Source organism: Mustelus asterias, chromosome 6 (assembly GCF_964213995.1).
Source record: "Mustelus asterias chromosome 6, sMusAst1.hap1.1, whole genome shotgun sequence".
Classification (NCBI taxonomy): domain Eukaryota; kingdom Metazoa; phylum Chordata; class Chondrichthyes; order Carcharhiniformes; family Triakidae; genus Mustelus; species Mustelus asterias.
In genome coordinates this window covers 18,618,544-18,645,331 of record NC_135806.1, presented here as the reverse complement: position 1 = coordinate 18,645,331, position 26,788 = coordinate 18,618,544, and the positions used below count along the sequence as shown (strand labels likewise).

The following is a 26,788-nucleotide window of genomic DNA, read 5'->3' as shown; positions in this document are numbered from 1 at the left end:
TTCTTGCCAACTTGCCAAACCTGTGCATTTGAAGTCACTACTAAAAGGTTAAAATAAATAGGTTCTTAATCATTCTGCTCTCACCTAGCGAGTGTTTCAAGGAGATAATGTTTCAAATTGCCAGCTGAAACTTGCCTTATTTTAGTTCCCTCTAAAGCAAATAACAAAAGTGCCCAGTTTTTGTTCAAAAGGGCATTCTTAATTGATATGCCAGTAATTATGAGGTGTTGAATTTTGGTCGGAAAAATAAGGAGGCCAGGTATTTCTCACAGAATAAGAGCTAAAAGGGATTGTGGAGCAAAAATATGTAGGGTTAGGGATACAGATTAGGATTATGACACACTTTGACCAAGTTGCTGTAGCGTGGGAGACAGTGAGAGCGCGCGAGTGTGTGTGCGCGCGCGCGTGAGCCTGAGTGCGTGTGAGCGCGTGTGCACGCATGTGCGCGCGTGTCAGCATGTGCACATGAGCGTGTGCACATGAGCATGTGCACATGAGCGTGTGCACACGTGCGTACATGGCCAAACACACATGCTCACCGCCTTGTTTTTAAATGACTGCTTTAAAAACTAATTTTAACTGAAATGCTGTGGAACATGGTGGCTGAACATCAGATGAGCATTTTTTGAGTTGCCAAGTTTATTGCTGTAAATTGCAAAAGAATCTTCTTTAGTATGGTTAATATTTGGTAACATTCACCCTCTTCCACTATCATGCACTCTCATCAACTCTCACAATGGGTCAGGTTAAATGAGTGAGCAGAGCCTGGGATTGAGCCAGACACAGACAGATACACACACCCTATTACACTCTAATACTCTACTTTGTTTATTAGTCTTTTTTTTAAACTGCTCAATAAGTTCTTTTCATACCTCAGTTTTTCTTTAATTCATGTTTAATGTTGTGCCAAACATACTTTTCCAAAATTTGAACATCAGCCCTATGTGTGACAAAACTTTTGGAATGTGGTCCCCCATGTGAAAAGGTTAGACAAGCCTGATCTAGATAGCAAGGTTATTTTGGAGGTGCATACTGCCTTTAAAGACACAACCCATGCACAATAGTCTTGGCTACTCAAATCTGACAACAAATTTTTATTCATGCTTGTTAATCTCCCATAGCATGGATAGTCGCAAAAGAAAAAGAATGTGCATCTATATAGCATTTTAAATGACTATCAGACATCTCAAAGCATTTTACAGCACTTAGTGTGAGAATAAGGACATGTTCCTTTCTAATGCACACCCTCGACAGAAAGATTTCCTCCCACTGCAATTAGTTTGTCCTCCCTCTTTCCATCGTCTTCTATCCCTCATATTATCCATCTATAATCTCTCCCTTTCTCTTCTTGCTCCTGACATGAAAGGATCCATCTCTCTCACTCCTTTTGTCATCGTAACATGGCTGGTCAACTATTTTTTGAGCCGAGGCCTTAACCTTTTCTAGGCCTTCAAAGTTTTGTGGACTAGGTGCCAAAAAAGAAAATATTCATAGTTTATTTGAAACGTCCTAGCAATGGAAACCAATGTTGGTAAGTTTGAAGTAAATTCTGTTTAGTTTCAAATTGGAGTTCAGAAGCACAAGGCAACCTATGATTGTTTTACCAAAAGTGACTTGTACGTTGTGATGTCTGTGCAAGTTGACACAGCGACTATTAAAAATTGTCCAGGGTTCAGGGTTAAAGTCAGGACACAATCTTTATACCATATGAAACACAATGTATTATTCTTCTGCTATAAAGCTTGCTAGGGTAACAGGCAAGAGTGTTTGATCTGGACAGGCTGAGTGTGTGGACACATGCATGACAGATGTCGTATGATGTGGATAAATGTGAGGTTATCCACTTTGGTAGCAATAATAGGAAGACAGATTATTGGATGGGTGTAAACTGAGAGAGGTGGATACTCAGCAAAACCATGGTGTCCTCGTGCACCAGTCGCTGAAAGTAAGTGCGCAGGTACAGCAGGCAGTAAAGAAGACAAATGATATGTTGGCCTTCATAGTGCGAGGATTAGCTGGCTAGAGATGAAGTAACTAGATGGATTCATGATGTACCACAAGCCAAAAAGGTGAGTTGAGGACTGGATGGGCGTTGCAGTGAAGAGGTTGCTGGCTTTGGAGGGAGATTAGGGGGAAACAGGGAGTGGCTGTCAGTGAATGCCTGACAACAAAGGACTCCACCTGAGAGTTTGCAAGCAAACCCCATGGTGTTTGCTTTCTGGCTCCCAGCGTGGCGACTGCCTCACCTGTGGCAGTGGGATGAGGTCCATCAATTACCCATTTGAAGGCCTCAATTGGCATCAGGGTGGAAAGGCTATCCCTGAGCCTTCTCACACTGGACATAATCAGGGCAGAGATGGGAAGTTGGTATATGCCCCCACCCTGCACACTGTAGCACCCCCCCCCTTCACCCCAACCACTTTCAAACTTGCCTCGGGGGTGGGCATTAAATTACATCCTACACGTGAGGCAGAGGAGGCACACAAGTTTACAGCTGTACCACTCTCAAATGATACCTTGGAGCAAATAATGGAGACGATTGCTGCTGAAGGTGAAACCACGTTGGAGGAGTTTCTGGAATTTACAGGTGCTTTTTCTCTTCAAACTGATGTTAGCACCAAGTGGCATGATGCACTGCATGTGGGAGAACAGTATTCCTGAAAACATCCTACACTGTCTCCCGCTTTCTGACCACAAAGCAGCACAGGGAATACTGTATTCAAAGTGTTACAGAGGTAGTTGGAGGACAAAGTGATTTCCTGAGACCACATGGTTGGATCTTGTACTGATGGTGCCAATCTATAGCAGACCACGAGTCAGGCCTGCATGCCTTGGTGAAGAGAACTGCTCTATCTGCTGTTTGAACTGACTCCATGACACACAGGGAACAACCAGCAAGTAAAAAAACTCAGCACAGAGTTAGGCGAACCCTTCATGCGGATCACATCAGCTGTAAACTGCACTGAACCCTATCCATTTTTCTGCATGTCAGTTTGAAAAACTGTGAAGGCATGGGGTCTGATCATGATGTGTTGTTTCACACCAAGGTCTGCTAGCTGTCTAGAGGAAACGCACTGCAAAGGTTTTTTTATAAACTGAGGGAACAGCTGCTTTGGACTGAAAAAAACCCCAGAATTTGTTGATTCTGAGCCCAAAACATGATTTGCCCACTTGTTATTGCCACAGACATATTTGGGAAACGAAATGAATGAAATGAAAATATGCAAGGAAAGATATCATTCTTCAAATGAGTGATTGAGTTACAACATTGAAAGAGTGATATGCTGAAGTTGAGCTGCGACTCCTTTCTATAACTTTCCAAGTTTCTGCCTGATAACAAAATCGAAGTGTCTCGCTCACGTGATGACCAACCATCTCAGCCACCTGGAGGGGCACTCTGAAGTCTGATTGGGTTCAAAACCCCTTTCAATGTCAGCCTGACAACATGGATTTGCCAGCAGCTAAAACTGAACTGCTTACTGAAATTTCACGTGATCGATTTTTGGAAAAAAACAAGTTCCAGAGTTTGCGTGTCAGAATTCTGGTTGAGTGTGAAGATCGACTATCCTGATATTGCAATACACGCATTGAAAATGATGGTTTCTTTTTGTCAGCATTAACCTGTGTGAAGCTGGATTTAGTGCCTTGGTCAACATCAAATCTCGATATCGATCATCTTTGGATGCCACATCAGAGATTCACTGCGCAGTATCAACCACATTGCCAAATTTTGATAGAAAGCAAAGGATACAACTGAAGGGCAAAGTCTCTCACAAGATGCACCTCCTTATATAGTAGACACCCCTATTTTGGACTGGTCTTTAGTAAACATGGTGTAGCCATGGGCAATGTTGCTTTTCTCTTCTCCACCTTCATTCTTAATTTTCAAATTGTTGAAGTGTTAGAAAAGCTCTGATGACGAAGGACGTCAAATATAACAAAGTGGATGAACAGCACGGTAATGGATATAAGCATATATATATATATATAATGGGTGGCACGGTAGCACAGTGGTTAGCACTGCTGCTTCACAGCTCCAGGGACCTGGGTTCGATTCCCGGCTCGGGTCACTGTCTGTGTGGAGTTTGCACGTTCTCCTCGTGTCTGCGTGGGTTTCCTCCGGGTGCTCCGGTTTCCTCCCACAGTCCAAAGATGTGCGGGTTAGGTTGATTGGCCATGCTAAAATTGCCCCTTAGTGTCCTGAGATGCGTAGGTTAGAGGGATTAGTGGGTAAAATATGTAGGGATCTGGGGGTAGGGCCTGGGTGGGATTGTGGTCGGTGCAGACTCGATGGGCCGAATGGCCTCTTTCTGTACTGTAGAACATAGAACATAGAACATAGAACATTACAGCGCAGAACAGGCCCTTCGGCCCACGATGTTGCACCGACCAGTTAAAAAAAAACAAAAAAACTGTGACCCTCCAACCTAAACCAATTTCTTTTCGTCCATGAACCTATCTACGGATCTCTTAAACGCCCCCAAACTAGGCGCATTTACTACTGATGCTGGCAGGGCATTCCAATCCCTCACCACCCTCTGGGTAAAGAACCTACCCCTGACATCGGTTCTATAACTACCCCCCCTCAATTTAAAGCCATGCCCCCTCGTGCTGGATTTCTCCATCAGAGGAAAAAGGCTATCACTATCCACCCTATCTAAACCTCTAATCATCTTATATGTTTCAATAAGATCCCCTCTTAGCCGCCGCCTTTCCAGCGAAAACAATCCCAAATCCCTCAGCCTCTCCTCATAGGATCTCCCCTCCATACCAGGCAACATCCTGGTAAACCTCCTCTGCACCCTCTCCAAAGCCTCCACATCCTTCCTGTAATGTGGGGACCAGAACTGCACACAGTACTCCAAGTGCGGCCGCACCAGAGTTGTGTACAGTTGCAACATAACGCTACGACTCCTAAATTCAATCCCCCTACCAATAAACGCCAAGACACCATATGCCTTCTTAACAACCTTATCTACTTGATTCCCAACTTTCAGGGATCTATGCACACATACACCTAGATCCCTCTGCTCCTCCACACTATTCAAAGTCCTCCCGTTAGCCCTATACTCAACACATCTGTTATTCCTACCAAAGTGAATTACCTCACACTTCTCCGCATTAAACTCCATCCGCCACCTCTCGGCCCAACTTTGCAACCTGTCTAAGTCTTCCTGCAAACTACGACACCCTTCCTCACTGTCTACCACACCACCGACTTTGGTGTCATCAGCAAATTTGCTAATCCACCCAACTATACCCTCATCCAGATCATTAATAAATATTACAAACAGCAGTGGCCCCAAAACAGATCCCTGAGGTACACCACTTGTAACCGCACTCCATGATGAATATTTACTATCAACCACCACCCTCTGTTTCCTATCCGCTAGCCAATTCCTGATCCAATTTCCTAGATCACCCCCAATCCCATACATCTGCATTTTCTGCAGAAGCCTACCATGGTGAACCTTATCAAACGCCTTACTAAAATCCATATATACCACGTCCACTGCCTTGCCCCCATCCACCTCCTTGGTCACTTTCTCAAAAAACTCAATAAGGTTAGTAAGGCACGACCTACCTGCCACAAAACCATGCTGACTATCACCTATCAATTCATTACTCTCCAAATAACTATAAATCCTATCCCTTATAATTTTTTCCAACATCTTGCCGACAACAGAAGTGAGACTCACCGGTCTATAATTCCCGGGGAAGTCTCTGTTCCCCTTCTTAAACAATGGGACAACATTCGCTAACCTCCAATCTTCTGGTACTATACCAGAGGCCAACGATTCTATGACAAGGGAAAATTTGTGTTACGAGTGTGAACAAAAACACTCCAAGGTCAGAAACGGCATTGGCAGATTCAAAGTACAGCCCCTTTCAATTTGCTGGAACATGTGCCTAAACTCCAATCCTGGAAAATACCCTCCAATGTGCCACTGTAATTTTTTCTAGCTCCCCCACTGATTTTCGTCTGGCCTTTTGAGCGAAATTGTCAAGCCAGTGCAGCATTAAGAAAGCTTTGCACCATGAGCTCATAGACTCTAAAAACTGGGGTGACAATACCTAAACTCATGACACATTAAGTCCTTTCACCCAAAATACACATTCATGCCTTCAATCAGGAATCAAACTTAGATCATTGAAAAAGCCAAATATTTTTACAGATAATGATTTTTTTTTCGCATAGGACTACAGTTGTCGATAGTGAAACAAGCTGATAAAACAGGGAAAATTGTATCAATGGTACAGAAAGGGACAATCACATGGGTGATGGTCCAACACTATGACATAAAAGAAACGTCTTAGAGAGACTCCACTCCTGTGATTCGCTCCATTGGTGGTCTGATCATACTTTTTTCAGATGTAATGAAAAGGAAACCACCTTACTTAACAATTAAATTCCCCATTTTTCTCTGTAATCCCAACCCTCCCTGATCATGCAATTCTGTCAGGTATGTTTTTATGCCATTCAAGAAGATGCTCCTGAATATCAATATACTAAAAGAATAAATCATTTTAAGGTTGCATTGTTGTTGAAAGCCAAGAGAGGTGAATATTGGCTGCTTCAGAACTAAACAAAGATAATTTCCAAAACCAAGTTGTAAACTGCCCCTTCCTGTCCACCATAAACATTATCATAGATCATAGAATCCTACAGAGCAGAAGGAGGCCATTCGGTCCATCGAGTCTGCACCAACCACAATCCCACCCAGGCCCTATCCCCATAACCCCATGCATTTAGCCTAGCTAGTCCCCCTGACACTAAGGGGCAATTTTGCATGGCCAATCCACCTAACCTGCACATCTTTGGATTGGGAGGAAACCGGTGCACCCGGAGGAAACCCACGCGGCCACTCGGCTGACACCCACGCAGACAACATCAACAACAAATAGCTAAAAGTAAGAAGAAACAGTTTCCAACATTCGAGTCAATTAAAATGGTTACGACATATCTATTGCAATTGCTATCATGTTTGCTGCACATTTACATACTGAAAAATATATTTCATATGGTTATGGATTTTGTTAGCTGCTGATTAAAAAATGGCAGTATCTGAGAAAATGCAGCTCTCTCTTTGGATGAGAGGAAAAAGGAATTCAACATCAACAACAAACTAAACACTTTACAAAAATCTGATGTGCGAATGTAAAGAAAGAAAATGGGCTGCTGAAAGTTAACAAAATACTTGATGCTCTCTGTTCTGTATCCTCTTCCTGCCTTTCAGTATATTATCACTCCCATTTCTATTCCTGCACTGAGTCCTCAAAGGTCATAAGTGGGATGTTCACTGATGGTTGCAGTATTCACTACCACTCGTAATCCCTCAGATACTGAAGCAGCCTGTGCCTGCATGCAGGAAAACTTGGGCAACATTAAGGTTTTAACTGATAAGTGGCAAGTGTCAATGCAATGGCCATCTCCAGTGTAAGTGGATCTAACCATGTCCCCTTGACATTCAGTAACACTACCATTGCTGAGTGCTCCATCATCAATACGCTGGGGGGTGGAGAGAGGGGGGGGCTTACAAATGATCAGAAGCATATCAGAAGTTAAGCCATATTAATACTACGGTTGCACGAGTAGGTCAGAGGATAAGAATTCTGTGGAGAGTAATTTGCCTCCTGACTTCCCAACCCTACCCACCCAGTAAGATCAGCACAGTACTCTCCACTTGTCTGGATGAGTGCAAATTCAACAACACTCAGGAAGCTTGGCACCATCCAAGTCAAAGCAGTCCACTGGATCGGCACCCTATTCTCCATCTTAAACCATTCACTGCTTCTGCCATCGGCACACAACCACAAGAGTGCACACCATCTACAAGTTGCACTGTAGCAACATGCCAATTTCTTATCACCGAGAAGGGCAGCAAATGTGATGTTATGGAGCACCACCATGTGCACGTCCCTGCCCTGTTCTTCTCCTCACCACCATCACCACAAGCCCCACACCATTCTGACTTGGAACTCTATTACCACCCTTATCCCTTATTGCTTGGTCAAAATTCCCTCCTGAAGCGCAATGTGGGTGTGCCTACACTATATGATCTGCAGCATTTCAAGGGGAAGGCTAACCACAAACTGTACAAGGGCAATTAGGGATGAGCAGCACACCCCATGAAAGAACTTTTAAAAATCCTTAGATTCCTTGAGTAACACACAGACACAGTAATATTGCTTTCATCTTTGTTATATCAGCTCAGTTTTGTCCAGCTTGTGAACGGTTATCCTTAAACAAAATGGGCAACTCTCAGAGCAGTCTTGTCATACAGAAACGGTGAAAACTAGTTTAAAAATTACCTCAAGGGAAGTATGTTCATTGTTCTATTTTTCCCAGTCTATGAACACCTGCTATTACACAGCAGTATCCAGATGATATGAAATTTTCTCAGCTTGAACACCTCCATCTAGTATCAACTCAATGTTGTTTCACAGAATTCTCTGTAGGGCCACTGACTGATGACAATTAATTTTGATTCTCAGTACAAGTAGTACATGGCTTCTATGCAGCTGGAACAAATACAATTAAAAAGTGGCATACACCTACAGGGTATAATTTTTTTTTAATTTATTTTGTCAAGATAACTGTACCTGACAAGAGGAGGTGGGTGCTTTCTCAGAAAATAATCTTCCAGCACTTTCTTTCTCCTTTAATTAAGGCACTGAGTTAATTATTCCTGGCACATAGGAAGATGGTTGTGGTTGTTGGAGAGCTCAAGTGGCCAACTGGGAGCAGCTGAACTGGATCAGTTCCAATTTCCACTGAGAACTGGAATTGTTGATAGCTGAATTTTTTCCTGGGGCTGGACAACATTCAGGCGTGGGATGATAGTGTCAGGTGCCGCCCAATAACCAATAAAAGAGAATCAAATCACATCTAATGGTATTATCATTGCTGAATCCCTCACCATTAACATCACAGGTGTCATACAGACCAGACAATAGTATAAATACTGTGGCAACTACGTCTGTCCACCCATCTACAAGGTACAAGTCAGGAGTGTGATAGAACACATGACACTTGCTGATGTATCCAGTCCTAACAATATTCAAGAAACTCAATGAAGTCAGAACACCTGATTGGCACCACATTAAACATTAATTTCCTCCAACACATTCTGCCAGTTGTATGTATCATATACAAGATGCACCACAGCAATACACCAAAGTTCCTTCAACTGCATCTTTCAATATCAGTGACCTCTACCACCTAGAAGAACGTGCCCCCCCCCCCCCCCAAACACACCAAGGCACACACCATCCTGACTTCGAACTACAGAACTGTTCCTTCACTGTCACTGACACTCCCTTCCTAACAGCATTATAGACGGACTTCCACCAGGTTCATGAAAGCAGCTCACTTCCATCTTCTCAAGAGCAACTATGGATGAGCAACAAATGTTGGTTTTGCTAGTGATGCACACATCCCATGAAGGAATATGAAAAATAAAATTGCTATGTTGGATATTTTCTTACTGGTATAACTAATCACCAGGGGTCAGTTACAAATGACCATTCATCTGATCTAAACTCCTTCCCAGACCCCATTGTCTCTGCTTGCTACACAGCCTCTCTGTGTTTCCTACCAGCTCTTTAAAAATCAAGTTAAGCATTAAATTTAATATAACAGAATATTACATTTCATTTAGGATGGTGGAAAAACCTACAACATTTTGTTATAGTTTCAGTCGTGTTTGAAGATGGACCATTAAAATGTTTTGCCTTTGCAAATTGAACAGAAATAAAATACCGTCTGCGTGGGTTTCCCCCGGATGCTCCGGTTGCCTCACACTGCCCGAAAGGCATGCTGGTTAGGTGCATTGGCCATTCCAAATTCTCCCTCAATGTACCCGAACAGGTGCCAGAGTGTGGCAACCAGGGGATTTTCACAGTAACTTCATCGCAGTGTTAATGTTAGCCTACTTGTGACACCAATAAATAAACTTTACTCACAGCAATGTCTTCTGGGTACAGATCATCACTGAAGGAACCATCATCAAATATGACTTGATAGAAGGTCTGTGATGAAATCCCAGTCACTCTGCAACTATAATATCGTCCATTCTTGTGTTTAGAGATGACCGTCTGTCCAACTGATAAGTCTTGAAATACAGTTTTGCTTTTCTTTTGAGGAAAAAAAAATCAAAATAAAAGGACAATTTGTTTACTTAACTGATTTTACTGACACATGATATGATTGAGAGCTGTTAATGTTACAACAAAACTGCTCTTTTTACACTTCTGGAAAATGTAGTTCAATTATTTCCATTATAACCCACAGAAGAGTGGCTCATCATTGACTGTGGGCTAGTTAATTGTTACCAAAGTAAAAAATTGCACCTATCATAAAACACAATGTTTACAATCTCACAAAATTGTTAATTTAGTTTGCAACTAAACTGATGTGAAATTAAACTTGTTGGATTCTTTAAAGCACCTTGTGTTCAGCCTTATCAGTCCATTTAATACTACAACACTTTTGGCCAATATTTCAAACCAAGTGTAATTTGCTTCTGCAGTCCAAATGGTGGGTCACATTCAAAGGAGGAACATAATGCAAAAAAAGCGTAGCTAAAGTATTCCCCATGCTTACCATCATTTTACTTATTTAGTACATTCTAGATAAACTGATTTCAGTTTTCTTTAAATGATTTCCCCTCACCCACAACCCCATCAGTGAATGTTCTTCAATAAAATTAGATCAGGTAATGCAGAAAATTAACTCAAATGTGATAATACAGAACTTAAAATTCAAAATATGCTGTCATGAATTATAGACAAGAGCAGTTGCAAGTGAATGATATACTTACTACACTTAGGTTTGTCTTGTGTCTGAAGCACGTGATGAGGACTACATATGGCCAGTCATCTGGTTCCATTATAACTCCTGCTGCATGCGCACAAGTTACGTGGAAGGATGTTGGACAACGTCCATACGAACACTGAATGCAAGCACCCAAAGTCTTCTTGACTCTCTTTCTGCAGAAAACACATTTCTGTAAGGGAAAAGAAGAGTTGGAGTTTAATAAATTTTCCTTCTCAAGATCCCCAGGCCTACAAGTTCGCAAGAAAATGTGTTTTCTTTTCAATTTATGGAATAAAACATTCTTACTAACAGCAAAATGTTCAGTTATTCATTGGGTACATGTATCTAAAGATATAATCTGCTCTCTGCATTTTGTAAACAGTGCCTCATCATAAGCAGAAAGCATTGTTGTTGTACCTTAATTACATCTGGAGCATGGGTAGTGTACACTATTGTTTCAATGGATTGTTATTATGCAGTGGTAAATCACAGGTTCTGACATGATGATACAGGTAATTAGCAATATTTCACCACATTCCCCATCCAAATTTCTGTGGTCACTTACAAGTTCTGCCATAATCTGTCCCATAATCTTCTGGCTTCTTCTCAATTTCAAGTACTTTGACATCCCTTCTACTTTTAAGTTGTTCACCTGCCTTCTTCTGAAGCCTCCTGATGGCTCCCTTGTGCAAATTTCCTTTCCCCGGTCTTCTCATCGAGTCTTTGTAGCAATCAAACCTTCACTCCCGAGGAACCTTTTCACCTAAATTTCCCTGTCCTCATTCAATATCAAACTCATCAAATTGCCCATTTATATCCAAAATCAAAATCACAAATTAGCATCAAATGTGGCCTCATCATCTCTGTCACAAACAAAGACATTTTCAGTATATCCTTTGTCCTCCTTTGATTTTGTGAAGGGTAGGTAATATCTAACTAATGCAATCACATTCCTTAAGTTGAGTCACAGAGGTAGACAGAAACTGATCAAAGGTTCTGCATGGCATTTTGAGGATGGGAGCAAGGAGTGAAGGCAGTCTGGGCACAATAAAAAGGACAGTATAAAGCAGAATTGGGAAATAGACAGAAGAACTGGAACAGTGTCCTTGATTGAGGAACTGTGCACTTCAAATGTGAATTGAAACCACATAAAGGTAACCCAATTAATACTGGGCTGTCACACGAGTTATCAAACATGACTAATTATCATGTCACAAAGAAAACTCAAGGATTTTAATATATTGTACAGCCATAAATATATAGGTAAAAATGATGGATATTGGAACATAAGGGGTAATACAAAATTGGCTTGAGATGCTAAACTGGAAGACACAGTGTAAAGAGGAAAACAAAAAAAATTGCAGAAGCACAAGCTGGAAAAAAGAGGTGGGCGTGGGATAAGATACTTTAATTAAGGTCTGAGCTTAAAACATGAGTTTAAAACTGTAACATGTTTTGGATTCTCCAGCTAACACTGGCAAGGTTGTGTTGTAAGTGCTGCTGTTAAGTGCATGTTTATCGTGTATATATTGGGAAGCAATGGTATGGTGGCATTGTCACTGGACTAGTGATCCAGGGTAATGTTCTGAGGGTAATCCAGGGTAATGTTTGAATCCCACCATGGCAGATGTCGAAATTTGGATCCACTAAAAATCTGGAATTAAAAGTCTAATGATGACCATGAAACCATTGTTGATTGTCATTGTTGACTGTCACTAATGTCCTTAGGGGAAAGAAATATGCCAGCCTCACGCAGTCTGGCCGACATGCGACTCCAGAACCACAGCGATGTGGTTGACTCTTAAATGCCCTCTGAAATGGCCTGGCAAACCACTCAGTTCAAGGGTAATTAGGGATGGGCAACAAATGCTGGCCCAGCCAGCCAGCGATGCCCATATCCAATGGATAAAACATAAATAAATCTGTAAACATTTAAAACTGTAAACCCTATTATTTGTAGGAGTAAATTATAAGTAACATTAAACCAATTCCTATATTTGGCCACTGGAAAGGCACATGGGAATACAATCTAAATGGAGAAGCACTTAAGAAAACAACGGAAGAAAGTGGGACCAGTCACATAAATCATTATACACTAAATCCATTACAAATATGAATGAGAAAGGATCCTAGACTTCATCACAGGAGATGTAGAATATCAATGCATTCAGGTGTGACAGGAGTTGTGGAGTACTCAGATAGCTAAGATCTCTTTTAGGATATTGCATTCACAAGAACACAAGAAACAGAAGCAGTAGTAGGCCACCAGGCACTTCAAGCCTGCCCTGCCATTCAATACGACCATGGCTGATCTATGCCAGCCTTAACTCCTTTTCTGTGCCATTTCCCCAGAGCCCTCTATTGCTCCTTCTATCAAATATTTATTCACTCCCCCTTTAAATACTTCTAATGATCCAGCCTCCAACGCCCTTCGGGGCAGAGAATTCCAGAGATTCACCATCTCTGCGAGAAGAAATTTTTATGCACCTGTTTTAAATGACCGGTCCTTTATCTTGTAGCTATGTTCCCTTGTTTGAGACTCTCCCACTAGTGAAAACATCTCACCATTACCCTGTCAAGCTCCCTCAGGATCTTATAGGTTTGAATAAGGTCACCCCTCACTCTTGCGAACTCCAAGAATAGAGACCCAGACTATGTAGTCTCTCTAGATAGGACAACCTTCTTGGTTTCATTGGTCAGAATACCAAATACAGAAGTTGTGACATCTTGTTGAAGTTGTACAAGGCCACACTTGGAATACTGTATACAGTTCTGGTCACCTTATTATAGAAAGGGTATTATTAAACTAGAAAGAGTCAGAAAAAGTTTACTTAGGATGCTACCGGGACTTGATGGTTTGAGTTATAAGGGGAGGCTGGATAAACTGGGACTTTTTTTCCCTGGAATGTAGGAGGCTTAGGGGTGAGCTTATGGAGGTCTATAAAATAATGAGGGCATAGATAAGGTAGATAGTCAACATCTTTTCCCAAAAGTAGGGGAGTCTAAAACTAGATGGCACAGGTTTAAGGTGAGAGGGGAGAGATACAAAAGGGTCCAGAGGGGCAATTTTTTCACACAGAGGGTGGTGAGTGTCTGGAACAAGCTGCCAGAGATAGTAGAGGCAGGTACAATTTTGTCTTTTAAAAAGTATTTAGACAGTTACATGGGTACGATGGGTATAGACAGATATGGACCAAATGCAGGCAGTTGGGACTAGTTTAGTGGTAAAAACTGGGTGGCATGGACAAGTTGGGCCGAAGGACCTGTTTTCATGCAGTAAACCTCTATGACTCTGAAGCTGTGTGATTACCCCCATATTATTTACAATCTACCTCACAGTAGCTATTCACTTCAAGGATCAACTGCCCTTTGGTGTCAGTATTAAATACCAATTAGATGAAAAACTCATGAACCTCAGTTGCCAAAACTAAACTGACCACCTATATACATACACACTCATGATCTACAAGTTGAGGATGACTGTAGTGTCGTTGTCCACTCTGCACCAGATTAGTAAACGACTTTCAATCTCTATCTGTGATTTCCCATATATTCCCCCCTTGCCCCGACAGGAAAGGGAAAGCTCACAAATCCTGTACTCCAGATCCTATTACGTTGTGGGACATCCAATTCCATTTACCCAAACACATGGGAGCTGAAAATTGACCTGTTCAGTCATGTGAAGACCCATGTCAGGAACTTGAGACAGTTGTCGACATCATCCTCAAACTGAGGGATAGTCAATAATGAAGAGGTGCCACCACCTGAAGAATAAACTCTGCTGGGAGAAAGCCTAATGATTCATCAGCATGATACGCGAGCAGAAAGGATAGCATGAAATGAGGTGAGCTGAAGATGCATTCTGTGGAAATTAGGGGGTTCAAGGAAGATTGGTAAAGGGAATTGATAAGGCAAATTGAGAATGATTCTTCTCTATAGCAGGGAAGTCCAGAACAGGAAGATTTAATTTGTAGGGTGAACTGAGTATTCGAAACGGGAATTCAAGAAATAGGTTTTCTTTTAAACCATTAAACGGTGAAAATATCATATATACTGATTTTCAAGCCAAAGATGCAAAAGTCATGTACGGTTTCTAAAAATAATGGAAACGAATGCTTACTTGGGGAGGAGAATTTTCCCGTCCTGCCTGCCACGGGAATCGTAGTGGGTGAGGGGCTGACCATGCAAAGATCCGGTGACCTGTGGCAGCACGGTGGTACAGTGGTTAACATTGCTGCCTCACAGCACAGGGACCCGGGTTCGATTCCCGGCTTGGGTCACTGTCTGTGTGGAGCTTGCACGTTCTCTCCGTCTGTGTGTGGGTTTCCTCCGGGTGCTCCTGTTTCCTCCCACACTCCAAAGATGTGAGGGTTAGATGGACTGGCCATGCAAAATTGCCCCTTAGTGTCAGGGGGACTAGCTAAGGTAAATGCATGGGGTTACAGGGATGGGGCCTGGTGGGATTGTGGTCGGTGCAGACTCAATGGGCCGAAAGGCCTCCTTCTGCACTGTAAAGATTCTATGACCTCAGGTGGGACTTCATAGTTTTGGGGTGAGCACTGCCGGAAAATCCCACCAGGGAAGTAAAGACATTTTGGGGAAAAGAGGGAAAGGGGCTTAGAATTGCATTAAACAGATCGCGTTGCTATGGCTGAAAAATGGCAGAGTGGGTTTAATGACTTAAATCAGTCCAGTCATTTTGCTATGCTATATAGTCTCATTTTGAAACACGCTGGCCAGAATTTTACCAGCCCTTCACAGACAGATTGGAAGGCAGAAAAGCTGGCAAAATGGTGCAGGAAGGCCTGCTGGGGTTGCCCCAACTCTTCCCACTACCATGCCTTTTTGCCAGTGGCAAGAAAGTTCTAAGATTCTGCTGGCAGCCCAATTGAGCACTTTGCCCATATTGGGGAGGTGTTGGAGGATGGTGTGTCACCACATGGGGACAATAGCATTGAGACGTCCCTTGCAACATGTTCTGGGGCAGGATTTCTCCCTTATTGGAGCACTATGGCTCAGAGGGCTGCCCTGTAGCAATGATGCCACCTGTGTGCTGCAATCTCACACCACCCCAATCACCAGGACCTGCCTGCCTGACTCCATCATGCTGCAACCCCACTGAGATGCCATCTGCTTCCAGCTGCAGCCACACCATTGGCCACTGAGTGTTTGTACTGCTGAGAATCCAGAGTTGCTTGGCCCTCTGTGTTTTTAATTGGGGTGACATCCCTGGCAGCAGCCATTTTATTGATCACCGCTGGAAACATCCTTCCTGGGTCCCACCACCAGCTGATGCAGTGTCACCTCCTGTTTTTGGCTCTGGCAGTGGGACGTCAGCTGCAGTGGCAAAATTCAACTTATTATTTAATTACAGGATAGCCTATTTCTTCTCTTAAAGAACAACAATGAATGTGAAGGCTTTGTGGATTTGGCATGATCTGCGAAAACAAAACACAGTAAGCATTCTGTTCAATGGATGGGCTTGGAAAGTATTCTGAAGGCGAGAATAAGTTGTGGAAAATTTAGAGTTGCAATGAGCAGTCCACTTAACCGATTTGTAAGTGGAAAATCAATGACTAGAACTTTCAGTTCACTAGTACTTGTTGTGATTGCCTTGGTAAATGGCAAACATGAATACCTGAGAGAACTGGCTTTAAATCTATTCTCATGAAGATCCTGAAGCAATGCCAAGTCAGGGAGAGAACAGATTAACAAATCAATGGTATACTTGCAGCATCAAATATTGATCCTTTTTTGTCTCTAACTGTCTGGTGAAGTCCACAAAGTCAACAACAATTTGCATTTATATAGCACTAAAGCCATGAAGAGGGGTTGGAGTCAGTTCTGCAGGCCCAGTCCTGGGTCTGCCTTTTCAAAGGCTCAGGTCAGGGGTTCCAGCTTGGCAAGTCATTAATCTTGTTACTAGGGGAACTGATACTCAATTCGCCCCACAGGGAGATCAATCAATGATTCCACACGGCCCTCATGGGGGTTATCACAGTGTCAGGATAACTTTTAGATTTTGTAACACATTAGTCTGAAGGTGCAAATGAAAATTGCAAACATTTAACTAAAGATAATTTCAAAGAAGGAGGCTGAAATACAATTTAGTTAAATGATGGTTGTTCATTCCTGAAAATATCTCTCGGTATGACTTTTTGGAGCATGTTTGGAATGGCAAGTATATTATGGGGAAAAATGAAATAGTCACACCCACAGATATCTATCTGAGAAATTATCATAGAATCCCTACAGTGCAGAAGAGGCCATGGAGCCCATTGAGTCTGCACCAACTCTCAGAGTACCTTACCCAAGCCCTCTCCCCTGTCCTATCCCTGTAACCCCACACATTTACCATGGCTAATCCATCTATCCTACACATCTTGGGACACTTAGGGGCAATTTAGCATGGCCAATCCACCTAACTTGCACATCTTTGTGACTGTGAGGGGAAACCAGAGCACTAGGAGGAAACCCACGCAAACATGGGGAGACGTGCAAACTTCACACAGTAAACCGAGGCTGGAATTGAACCCAGATCCCTGCAGATGTGAGCCCACACTACTAACCACCGTGCCAACCATTGTGCTACCCTGCCACCCACGAATTAGGTTAGGAAAGAAACACAAAAAAATTAGGAAGACAAAGCGAAACTACAAATTATCAAAAAATATAAAAAGAAATAGCATTCTAAGATATGCAAATATAAAAAGGACAGGGATTGATTCGTTAAGGGACATGCATGGTAAACTCAAGTGATGACTGAGTTCACAGAATTATTAAATAAGTACTTGGTCTTATTTATCATGGGACTAACAGTGGACGACATTAAACGAGAACATTAAGATAAAAGGACATTGAAAACAGAAGGGGAGAGATAATTGATAAACCAATAAAACTCAATAGTAAACAAATCCCCTGCTCCAGGTGGATGCATCGCCACATATTGAAAGAAGTTAGGGAAGAGATAACACAAGGGCTCTAGCAAAACTGGAGTCACACCTCGCAGAATAGGGAGGTTCCAGGCTAATGACATTCAATACAGATTAGTGAGAGATTTTGGTACATTTTGGTAGGAAGGAGGCCAAATATTGCTTGGAAAATAAATGTTAAAGTGGAGAAATGGAGCAGAAGGATTGGCATACACATACACAGATCATTAAAGGTAGCAATGCAACTTCTTAAGACTACAAAATAGTAAACAAAAGTAGGGGGGAGTAGGATTGAATCTCAGGGAAGTCAATCTTTGAACTTTGCTTAGGCCATTATTTAGTCCGAGTACACTGAACAGTTCTGGGCTCCATTTTATAAAAAGGATCCAGAGGCCCTGGAGAAGGTTCAGAAAATATTTCTGAAAACAATAACTGAGAACCAGAACTGAGTGGTTACACATATCAGGAAAGATTGAACAGGCTGAAGTTGGTTTCTCAGTAAAAAGACGAAGGGATGACTTGCTAGGGGTCTTTAATAACGTGGAAAGGTTTGTTGGGGCAGTTGTTGCAGTGACTAGCATAGATGCATTTACAGGGAAGCTAGATAAACACATCCTTCTATTCTGTTTCCCTGTATATGTCAATAAGTTTAGAAGAAAAAAAATGGGAGAAGGCTTTTGTGTGGAGCATAAACACCAGGGTGGATCAGTCGGACTGAATTGTATGTAAATACTATGTAACTAAAAGGACAAAAGTAAATTAACTTAAACTTCCAGCAAAACAGAAGCTTGAAAATGTGCATATCTTTGAGCTCAATATAAATATGCAGCATGATACATATGATGGAATATAGTACTTTGTGACTGCCTCGTGCTACTGTGAATTGGTGTTCCAGTGCATTGCATTAAAGAAGTGGGAGGACACTGATTCATGGTCATGACAAATTTCTCCCAGCCAGGGTACTTTCAAGGGCATGAAGAAGGGAGTTTAACAGAGAGGAAAGACAAAAAAAAGACTTAGACAAGTTACTTTGGCTGTTCACACACACCTTTATGGCAAGTTATATAGAGATACTGGCCAGAAACAGATCTTATGACCAGCATCAAAACAACAGCACACCCCACTGATCTCAAAGAAAGCTCTGCACAAAGATCTAACAGTCTCTGTGGTGTGGACATCCCATTTCCCAATGACACTGGGTCAAAGACCTCTCCAGGCCCCAAGCAGCAGTGATGTCAGCAAGCAGCCACTCACATTAAAGTATCTACACACAGCAAACCAGGAAGTTCAAGGAATTCATATCCATCACTTTTAATTTAAATTTTCTGATAACAAAAAAAATGGATATGATTGGACTCAGCAGTGGAAGCTGCTGCACTGCACATAGGACCTGGAAAGAAGAAAGTCATGGCATCCGGACCCAGGTAATCCAGGGTTTTGAAAGGAGAGAGATCTGGGAGCCTAAGTGGAGTGGGGGGAGGGGGGGGGGGTGGTGAATGGAGAGGTTTTGGAGGCCAGATGGGAGAAACGAAGGAGAGGGGTAACATCTTGGGTTGAGGGGTACCCCAGATGCACACAGGTCACTCCCTGGAATGACATACCATACTTCCTTCTCACCTTTGCCACAGAGATGAAAAAAGCCTTTCTCATTTCCACCCACCTGCACACACCAATCAAATGATGATGCTGGCAGCGTAATATTCAGATCAACTGGATTGGCAGCAAGCTCAGTTGTCATTAATTATATGTTGTAAAATGGTGGGTGGGATGCACGCCAGCCACATGTCATTACCACCTTGCTGAGAACATGCCCAACGGAGGGCCATAAAATCTACTCATGTAGTAAAAATCCTAGTCAAACCTCATTTAACAATATAGAATTTTTTCAAGGGGTATTACAGCAAGACAAGCGGCGTAAAATTGGAAGTCCTCATCAACTTAGCTAAGTTCCTTGCAGATGCTTCAGCAGCAGACTCTATGGAAAAGTGTAGAATCCTGGATTTCCACATTAAAAGTTTATTTATTAGTCACAAGGAAGGCTTACGTTAACACTGCAATTAAGTTACTGTGAAATTCCCCTAGTTGCCACAGTCTGTTCGGGTCAATGCACTTAACCAGCACGTCTTGGGAGGAAACCCATGCAGACATGGGGAGAAAGTGCAAATTCCACACAGAGACCCAAGCCGGGAATTGAACCCGGGTCTCTGGCGCTGTGAAGCAGCAGTGCTAACCACTGTGCCACCCAGTTATTTTGCACATGTGCAGAATCCAGCTGCTGTTGCCAGTTTCAATGGAGTAATTATCATCAATACTGACAATTTTGCTGTCACCACCGTAGCAAAAAATCCAGGCCATAGCAACAATTCAACTGCATATCCTCTTGGCTGTAAAGAAGGTACTATCATAAAATAGAACATTTTGTAACCTATTAAAAGCTTCTGTACTCTTTCTATGTTTCACAGATACTCAGCCTTAGAAGCGACAGGTTTAACTTTGAAAAATATATATATTTGTGTACAGCTCTTCATATTGTTGGTTAAAATTTACAGCTGAAATCTTTTTAAAGAGTACTTGAGGATCTTTCTCAAAATATTGATCATTGAAAAAAGCTGAGAAGTAACTGACATTCCGGAAGCATACACACAAGCGAGCAAGTTATGAAAGCTGTATATAGAAAATTCAGTTTAAAAAAATATTCTATCGCAGACCTCAATAGAGAAATAGTGCATTTCATTTTTTTAATGTTGATAGACCATGGAAGTACCAGGTAACATCTAGCTTTTGAGGCACTCAGCCAGAATATGTGCATTTCTTAAAATTCAATTTGGCTGCACTCCCAGCCTCTTGTCAAAGGGCAACTATGACATGCAATCAACAAATGATGAAAAGTTCACAAAAACATTCCGTAGAAAAAGTAAATTCGACAAAAGTCCAGTGACTTAGGTCGCTGGAAATAAATATAAATCAAAATAAATTATTCCGAGAGGCAAGTCAAAAACGAGCAAATTGGCTGAAAGGCTGGCTAACCGATCATAATGCTGGACAGTGTTCAAGGTGAATTTGAGAGGCAAGAAGAAGTGCCCCCCCCCCCCCCCCCCCAGCGTTTTCCACTTTTCTCTCTTTAACTTTGTAATTTTTCAGTTTGTATCCTTTGTAGCAAAAGTGCCAAGGTGACAAGAAAGGAAATAAATGAAGACAGGCAATGGTGTTGGTTGGAGGTGAGCACTCACCTCTAAAGCTCAGTGCTGGGGACAACTTTGTCACATTTGTAGTGGGTCAGATGATTTGAATTGCAGGCAGGTGGACGAGGAGGCTTTGAGCAGATAGATTAGCTGCCCCAGTACCACCTGATTTTGCTGACAAAAGCAAGCAGATTAAAAAAACGTCTCTCCTAATTCCTTCTGATCTATCACCAACAAAAGCTGAATTTTTATATTGAACAAAAATATACAATTTGATGATATGAAATTCAGCAACAATTATTTATTATTCTGTGCACAGGTGTTAGTTTTCCCACAGTACACTAAAACGTAATATCTTTACAATGATGAAGAACTACAAGGTAATGTTGCTCAGACTGCTTTACATAAGTTTATTTATTAGTGTCATAAGTGGGCTTACATTAACACTGCAAAGAAGACCTGGGTTCGATTCCCGGCTCGGGTCACTGTCTGTGCGGAGTTTGCACATTCTCCCCATGTCTGCGTGGGTTTCCTCCAGGTGCTCCGGTTTCCTCCCACAGTCCAAAGATGTGCGGGTTAGGTTGATTGGCCAAGCTAAATTGCCCCTTAGTGTCCCGGGATGCGTAGATTATAGGGATTAGCGGATAAATATGAGGGTTAGAGGGATTAGCAGGTAAATATGTAGGGACATGGGGATAGGGCCTGGGTGGGATTGTTGTCGGTGCAGACTCGATGGGCCAAATGGCCTCTTTCTGCACTGTAGGGGTTCTATGGCTCTAAGATACTATGAAACTCACCTAGTTGTCACACTCCGGCACCTGTTCGGGTACACTGAGGGAGAATTTAGTATGGCTAATGCAACTAACCAGCACGTCTTTCGGACTGAGAGGGGAAACCGGAGCACTCAGGTGAAACCCACATAGACACAGGGAAAATGTGCTGACTCCACACAGACAATGACTCAAGCCAGGAATTGAACCCAGGTATCTGATGCTGTGAGGCAGCAGTGCTAACCACTGTGCCACCAGACTGTATTCAAATGATATGATAGATAATGCTGATAAATCTGACTTTTCCTTTGACGGCCTTTTTCTTGCATGAAGTATTGAGGACAAAGTAACATGGATGGCCAAACCATGTCATTGACCTTCCCCTCTGTTAATCCCAGGGGAGAAAAATCAGATGAAAGGAGTCTCCGACAGCTGTGGCCACATGTGAGTTGGCTGCTGACAAGTCACAGTCTTCACCCTGGTAACTCAGAGTTTGTGCCTTTATCAACTGCTTGGAATTAGACACCTTTTCAGCACACTCACTTAGGGAGTGACACAAAATTAAGTGCACAGAATGGAAAGGTTTCCCAGGGAGTTTGGACAGGACGGAGAAGAATGACGTGACAGTCTTCTCAATTTTCATTTCTGGACCAGAACTTGATTAAGCTTTTTTCAACTACTGTGGGATTTCCATTACCAGCATATTTGATTATAGTTTCATGTAGTACCACAGTGAAGGTATTTATATGATACTGTTAGCACAGTGGAAATTGATAAGGAGATCAGAGAAGCATCAATATACATTGATATATTCACAAATTAAAAATACAGAGCAAAGGAATAGACAATTTCCCAATACACCGAAGTAGATTAACTGAAAATGACTAAGAGGCTTTAGGATTTCATGTTGTTAGATATATACTGATAGTATCCAGTATAATGTCCTCAAGCATTTCCCCCACAACACTTTAGATTAACAAATTTAATAGACTATAGTTTGCTCCATTTTTTGAACACTGGGATAGCTTTTGCCGTCCCTTGGAAACAGTTCTGAAATTATAGTTTAAAAAGGCTTTTTTTGCTTCTATTCTCTTGAGAATATTAAACAGTCGGTCACCTGGCTCAGGTATCTTGCAAACATTTAATTCTTTCATTTGATCTGTAGTAATTCAATATGGAATTTTATTAAATTTCCATCTGTGCAGACTGACATGAGTGTTCACTTAGCACTTTTTCTGATTTCCATAAAATCTATTGAAGGGCATTCATGGCCCTCAACATGCAGTGCACTAAGCAGCATAGCCAAAAAAATGTTTGCCTTTCTTATGCTACTTGCACTCTACTTTTCCACTGCACATTTATCGCTTCGCATTTACGCCTTTTATCTTCACTTAGCTGATTTTTGTACCACTCCCAAACACATTAGTTAAAACTTCGATTGAACTTCTCACTTCACATTTTCACAAGCTGTTAAAATGTGTCTGTGGACGCGAGGTTGATTCTGACACCCTTACCGATTGATGGTCGAGGAAGTTCTGCCCACATCTCTTCAATTTTTAAAAATATATCCTGTCTAAAGCTCCTAGGTTTTCTGTCCTTAATTTAGGTAGTAATACAATAAAATTTAATTTCCTCCATTTCTAAATCTATAATCAATGATTATTAAAAAACAGTTGTAAAAATAAAATCATGTCCTGCCTGTGAGTTGTTTCTCAGTCCTTGATTTGTGCCAACAAGCAGACTGCCTTGTCATAAGCAGCTTTTGAAAATGTATTGGGAGAAAATATGGTAGTACATTAAAACCAGGCAGTAATTGTTAGTGATGACAGGATTAATAAGTATATGTCACAGCTGTACATCCACTCCACCGTAAACCAGAGCATAACAATCTTCAGTGAAAAACTGCTTCTCAATAGAGGTTAAAGAGGTCACAGGAGGAAGAAAATAAATAAATGCAGGTTCCGGATACTTCAGTATCTCAGATTTGTTCCAATATGCTGCAGTTAAGCATGCTATCTTCGACATGCACAGAAAATGGTTAGATTCTGCAATAGCTGTGTTATGAATTTACAGCTGGCAGAAAATAGATGCTAGGCATCCCAAACATTTTCCTTTTCTGGATAGAAACTATCATTTGGCATATTTAAATAGCTTGCAAATTGCATCCATATTCTGAGAGGTTTTATTGAATGAAAGCGGGAAGTCTGGAATTGGATATTAAACCAAGATTTTGTTAAACCTATTTTTTTTTAGCAGCCCTGCCCCCAGTGGTCTGCAACAACACAGCTGCAGCATTGACTTGCCCCAGGCATAAATCCAACTATGCATAATGAGAAATGAATGTGATTGTTAATAATCCATTGGTGCTGTGTGGGGGCAGAAGTCAGGACCCTTAGCTTTGCAAGCAAAAAAAACACTGAACTTGGATCATCCCTCTGACCTTTCCAGATTGCTTTGAACTGACAATATTATCAATAGCCCATTAAAAGAATGAGTGCTCAACTGAAGATCTTTCCAATTTTTTTTTAAAGGCAACTTCAAAATCACAAAATATGAAGTACCAATCCTGCAAACATTTGCGAAGCAGAATTCTAGTTTTTAACTTCAGCTTGTGTAGTGTGAGAAAGGACACGGGGCAGAGGAAAATGATCAAGATAGTCAATACTGCACCTGTATAATCATTCACATCATTAGTAAAAAAAAACACCGCGGGTTCATTGAATGATGGCAGAGAAAGATGGTGCAAATGCTTTGCTTCAACTTGAAAGCTGTAAATTACATTCACAGGACTGTTACTTACTGAACTGACCTTTATAATGGTGACTAATGAAAAACCTGTGGATTCAAGCAGCAGGAGATGGCGAACAACTGAGACTTACCTATGCCCAAGAGCAGTGAAACAAGAGGCCACTGGAGGGGCAACAAGGTCCAACCATTGTGGTGATGAACATTTTCAGAGAATACAGCAGGATATAGATAGGCTGGAACATTGGGCGGAGAAATGGCAGATGGAATTTAATCCAGATAAATGTGAAGTGATGCATTTCGGTAGATCTAATGTAAGGGGGAGCTATACAATAAATGGCAGAATCATCAGGAGTATAGACACAGAGAGGGACCTGGGTGTACAAGTCCACAGATCCTTAAATGTGGCAGCACAGGTGGAGAGGGTGGTGAAGAAGGCATATGGCATGCTTGCCTTTATTGGACGGGGCATAGAATATAAAAGTTGGCATATGATGTTGCGGCTGGATAGAACAATTTGGCCACATTTGGAATACTGCGTCCAGTTCTAGTCGCCACACTACCAGAAGGACGTGGAGGCTTTGGAGAGAGTACAGAATAGGTTTACCAGGATGTTGCCTGGTATGGAGGGTCTTAGCTATGAGGAGAGATTGGGTAAACTGGGGATGTTCTCCCTGGAAAGACAGAGGATAAAGGGCGACCTAATAGAGGTGTATAAAATTATGAAGGGCATAGATAGGGTGAACAGTGGGAAGCTTTTCCCCAGGTCAGAGGTGACGAACACAAGGGGTCACAAGTTCAAGGTGAGGGGGGCAAGGTTCAACACAGATGTCAGGGGGACGTATTTTACAGAGGATGGTGGGGGCCTGGAATGCACTCCGAAGCAAGGTGATTGAGGCGGACAAGCTGGGATCGTTTAAGACTTATCTAGATAGCCACATGAACAGACTGGGAATAGAGGGATACAAATGAATGGTCTAGTTGGGCATATGAGCGGCGCAGGTTTGGAGAGCCGAAGGGCCTGTTCCTGTGCTGTATTGTTCTTTGTTCATTAAACTGGACTGAATGTACATTGTGTGTTGATTACACTTAAAGGTCTGTGTAAATTGTTAAGCACTGTTGTGCAGTGCTATTTTTCCAACTATCAAAACCTCAAGACACATATAAACTGGAATGGTACCTTAAAAAATCAACTTAAAATTCTTGAGAAGTGGACTCTAACCAGCATGTTACACCACTGGAAACTCAACCTAATGCATCAACATCAGGAGTACTATATTTGGAATAGAAATGCAGTGAATGCTTGTCATTGCTGCTTGCAGTTTCCTAATCAAATGCTCAATACATCAATTAGGGTTTCACTCCAAATCGTACGTTTTTCTCCACAGAAAAGAACTAAAGCAACATTAAAATCATCATATAATAGCAGTCATTTTTCCAATGATTACTTCAGTCATGCAGAGATTACATTGGCAGTTATGAAAAAGCTGTGAACAATTAGCATCTGACTGAGATGACAAGAAAATGATCAGGCCTACAATTGAATGGAAATTCTGTATAAAACAGTTTTAAATAGCGAATGGATAATAAAATGCAACATTGACAGATGAAAAAGCAAGTGGGAATGTCTTGAAAATAGCTGCTACTTCAAAACAACCAAGAGTCAACCAGTATAAGCACTTGGCCTGCTTACTGAAGATACATTTTAGGTACTTCTCTCGCACACAATAATTTCTTAAGAAAATATAGTGGAATTAGCATTCTAATAACACTTGTGCAACCAAAATAAAGGGTGGTACATTGGTTAGCTGCTGCTTGCAGTTTCTTAATCAAATGCTCAATACATCTGCTGCCTCACAGGGCCAGGGACCTAGTTTCGATTCCCAGTTTGGGTCACTGTCTGTGTGGAGTTTGCACATTCTCCCTGTATCTGTGTGGGTTTCCTCTGGGTGCTCTGGCTTCCTCCCACAGTCTCAAAGACATGCTGGTTAAGTGCATTGACCGAACAGGCGTCGGTGTAGTGACTAGGAGAATTTCACAGTAATTTCATTGCAGTGTTAATTTAAGCCTTACTTGTGACTAATAAATAAAACTTTTTAAAAAGCAGTCCTTTATTGGAGAGATACATGCATGAAGCAATCTTAAAAATGACTATACTGAAAATAATAAAATAGTAAAAATGTTCAAAGTTTAAACCTATATTGTGTCAGAATTAGTACAAATTAAATGTAGAAAGGAACTATAAACACAATGTATTGGAGGCAATTTTTTAAAATTAACTCACTGGTATTACTTTTTTTAAATTTAAATTCCAGTATTTGTTTGGCTGTTTTTATTTTT

At 41.6% G+C, this 26,788-nt stretch overlaps 1 protein-coding gene across 1 annotated transcript in view; it reads right to left on the bottom strand.

Moving 5' to 3' along the window:
- The window catches only part of LOC144494781 (lysine-specific demethylase 4C-like), a 386,490-nt gene that overhangs the window by 43,850 nt on the left and 315,852 nt on the right, over window positions 1-26,788 (bottom strand). The window contains exons 18-19 of the mRNA XM_078214103.1: window positions 10,824-11,009; window positions 9,967-10,137 (exon numbers count right to left, since the gene is read on the bottom strand). Coding sequence (XP_078070229.1) covers window positions 9,967-10,137; window positions 10,824-11,009 — 357 coding nt within the window. The remainder of the gene's footprint in view (window positions 1-9,966; window positions 10,138-10,823; window positions 11,010-26,788) is intronic.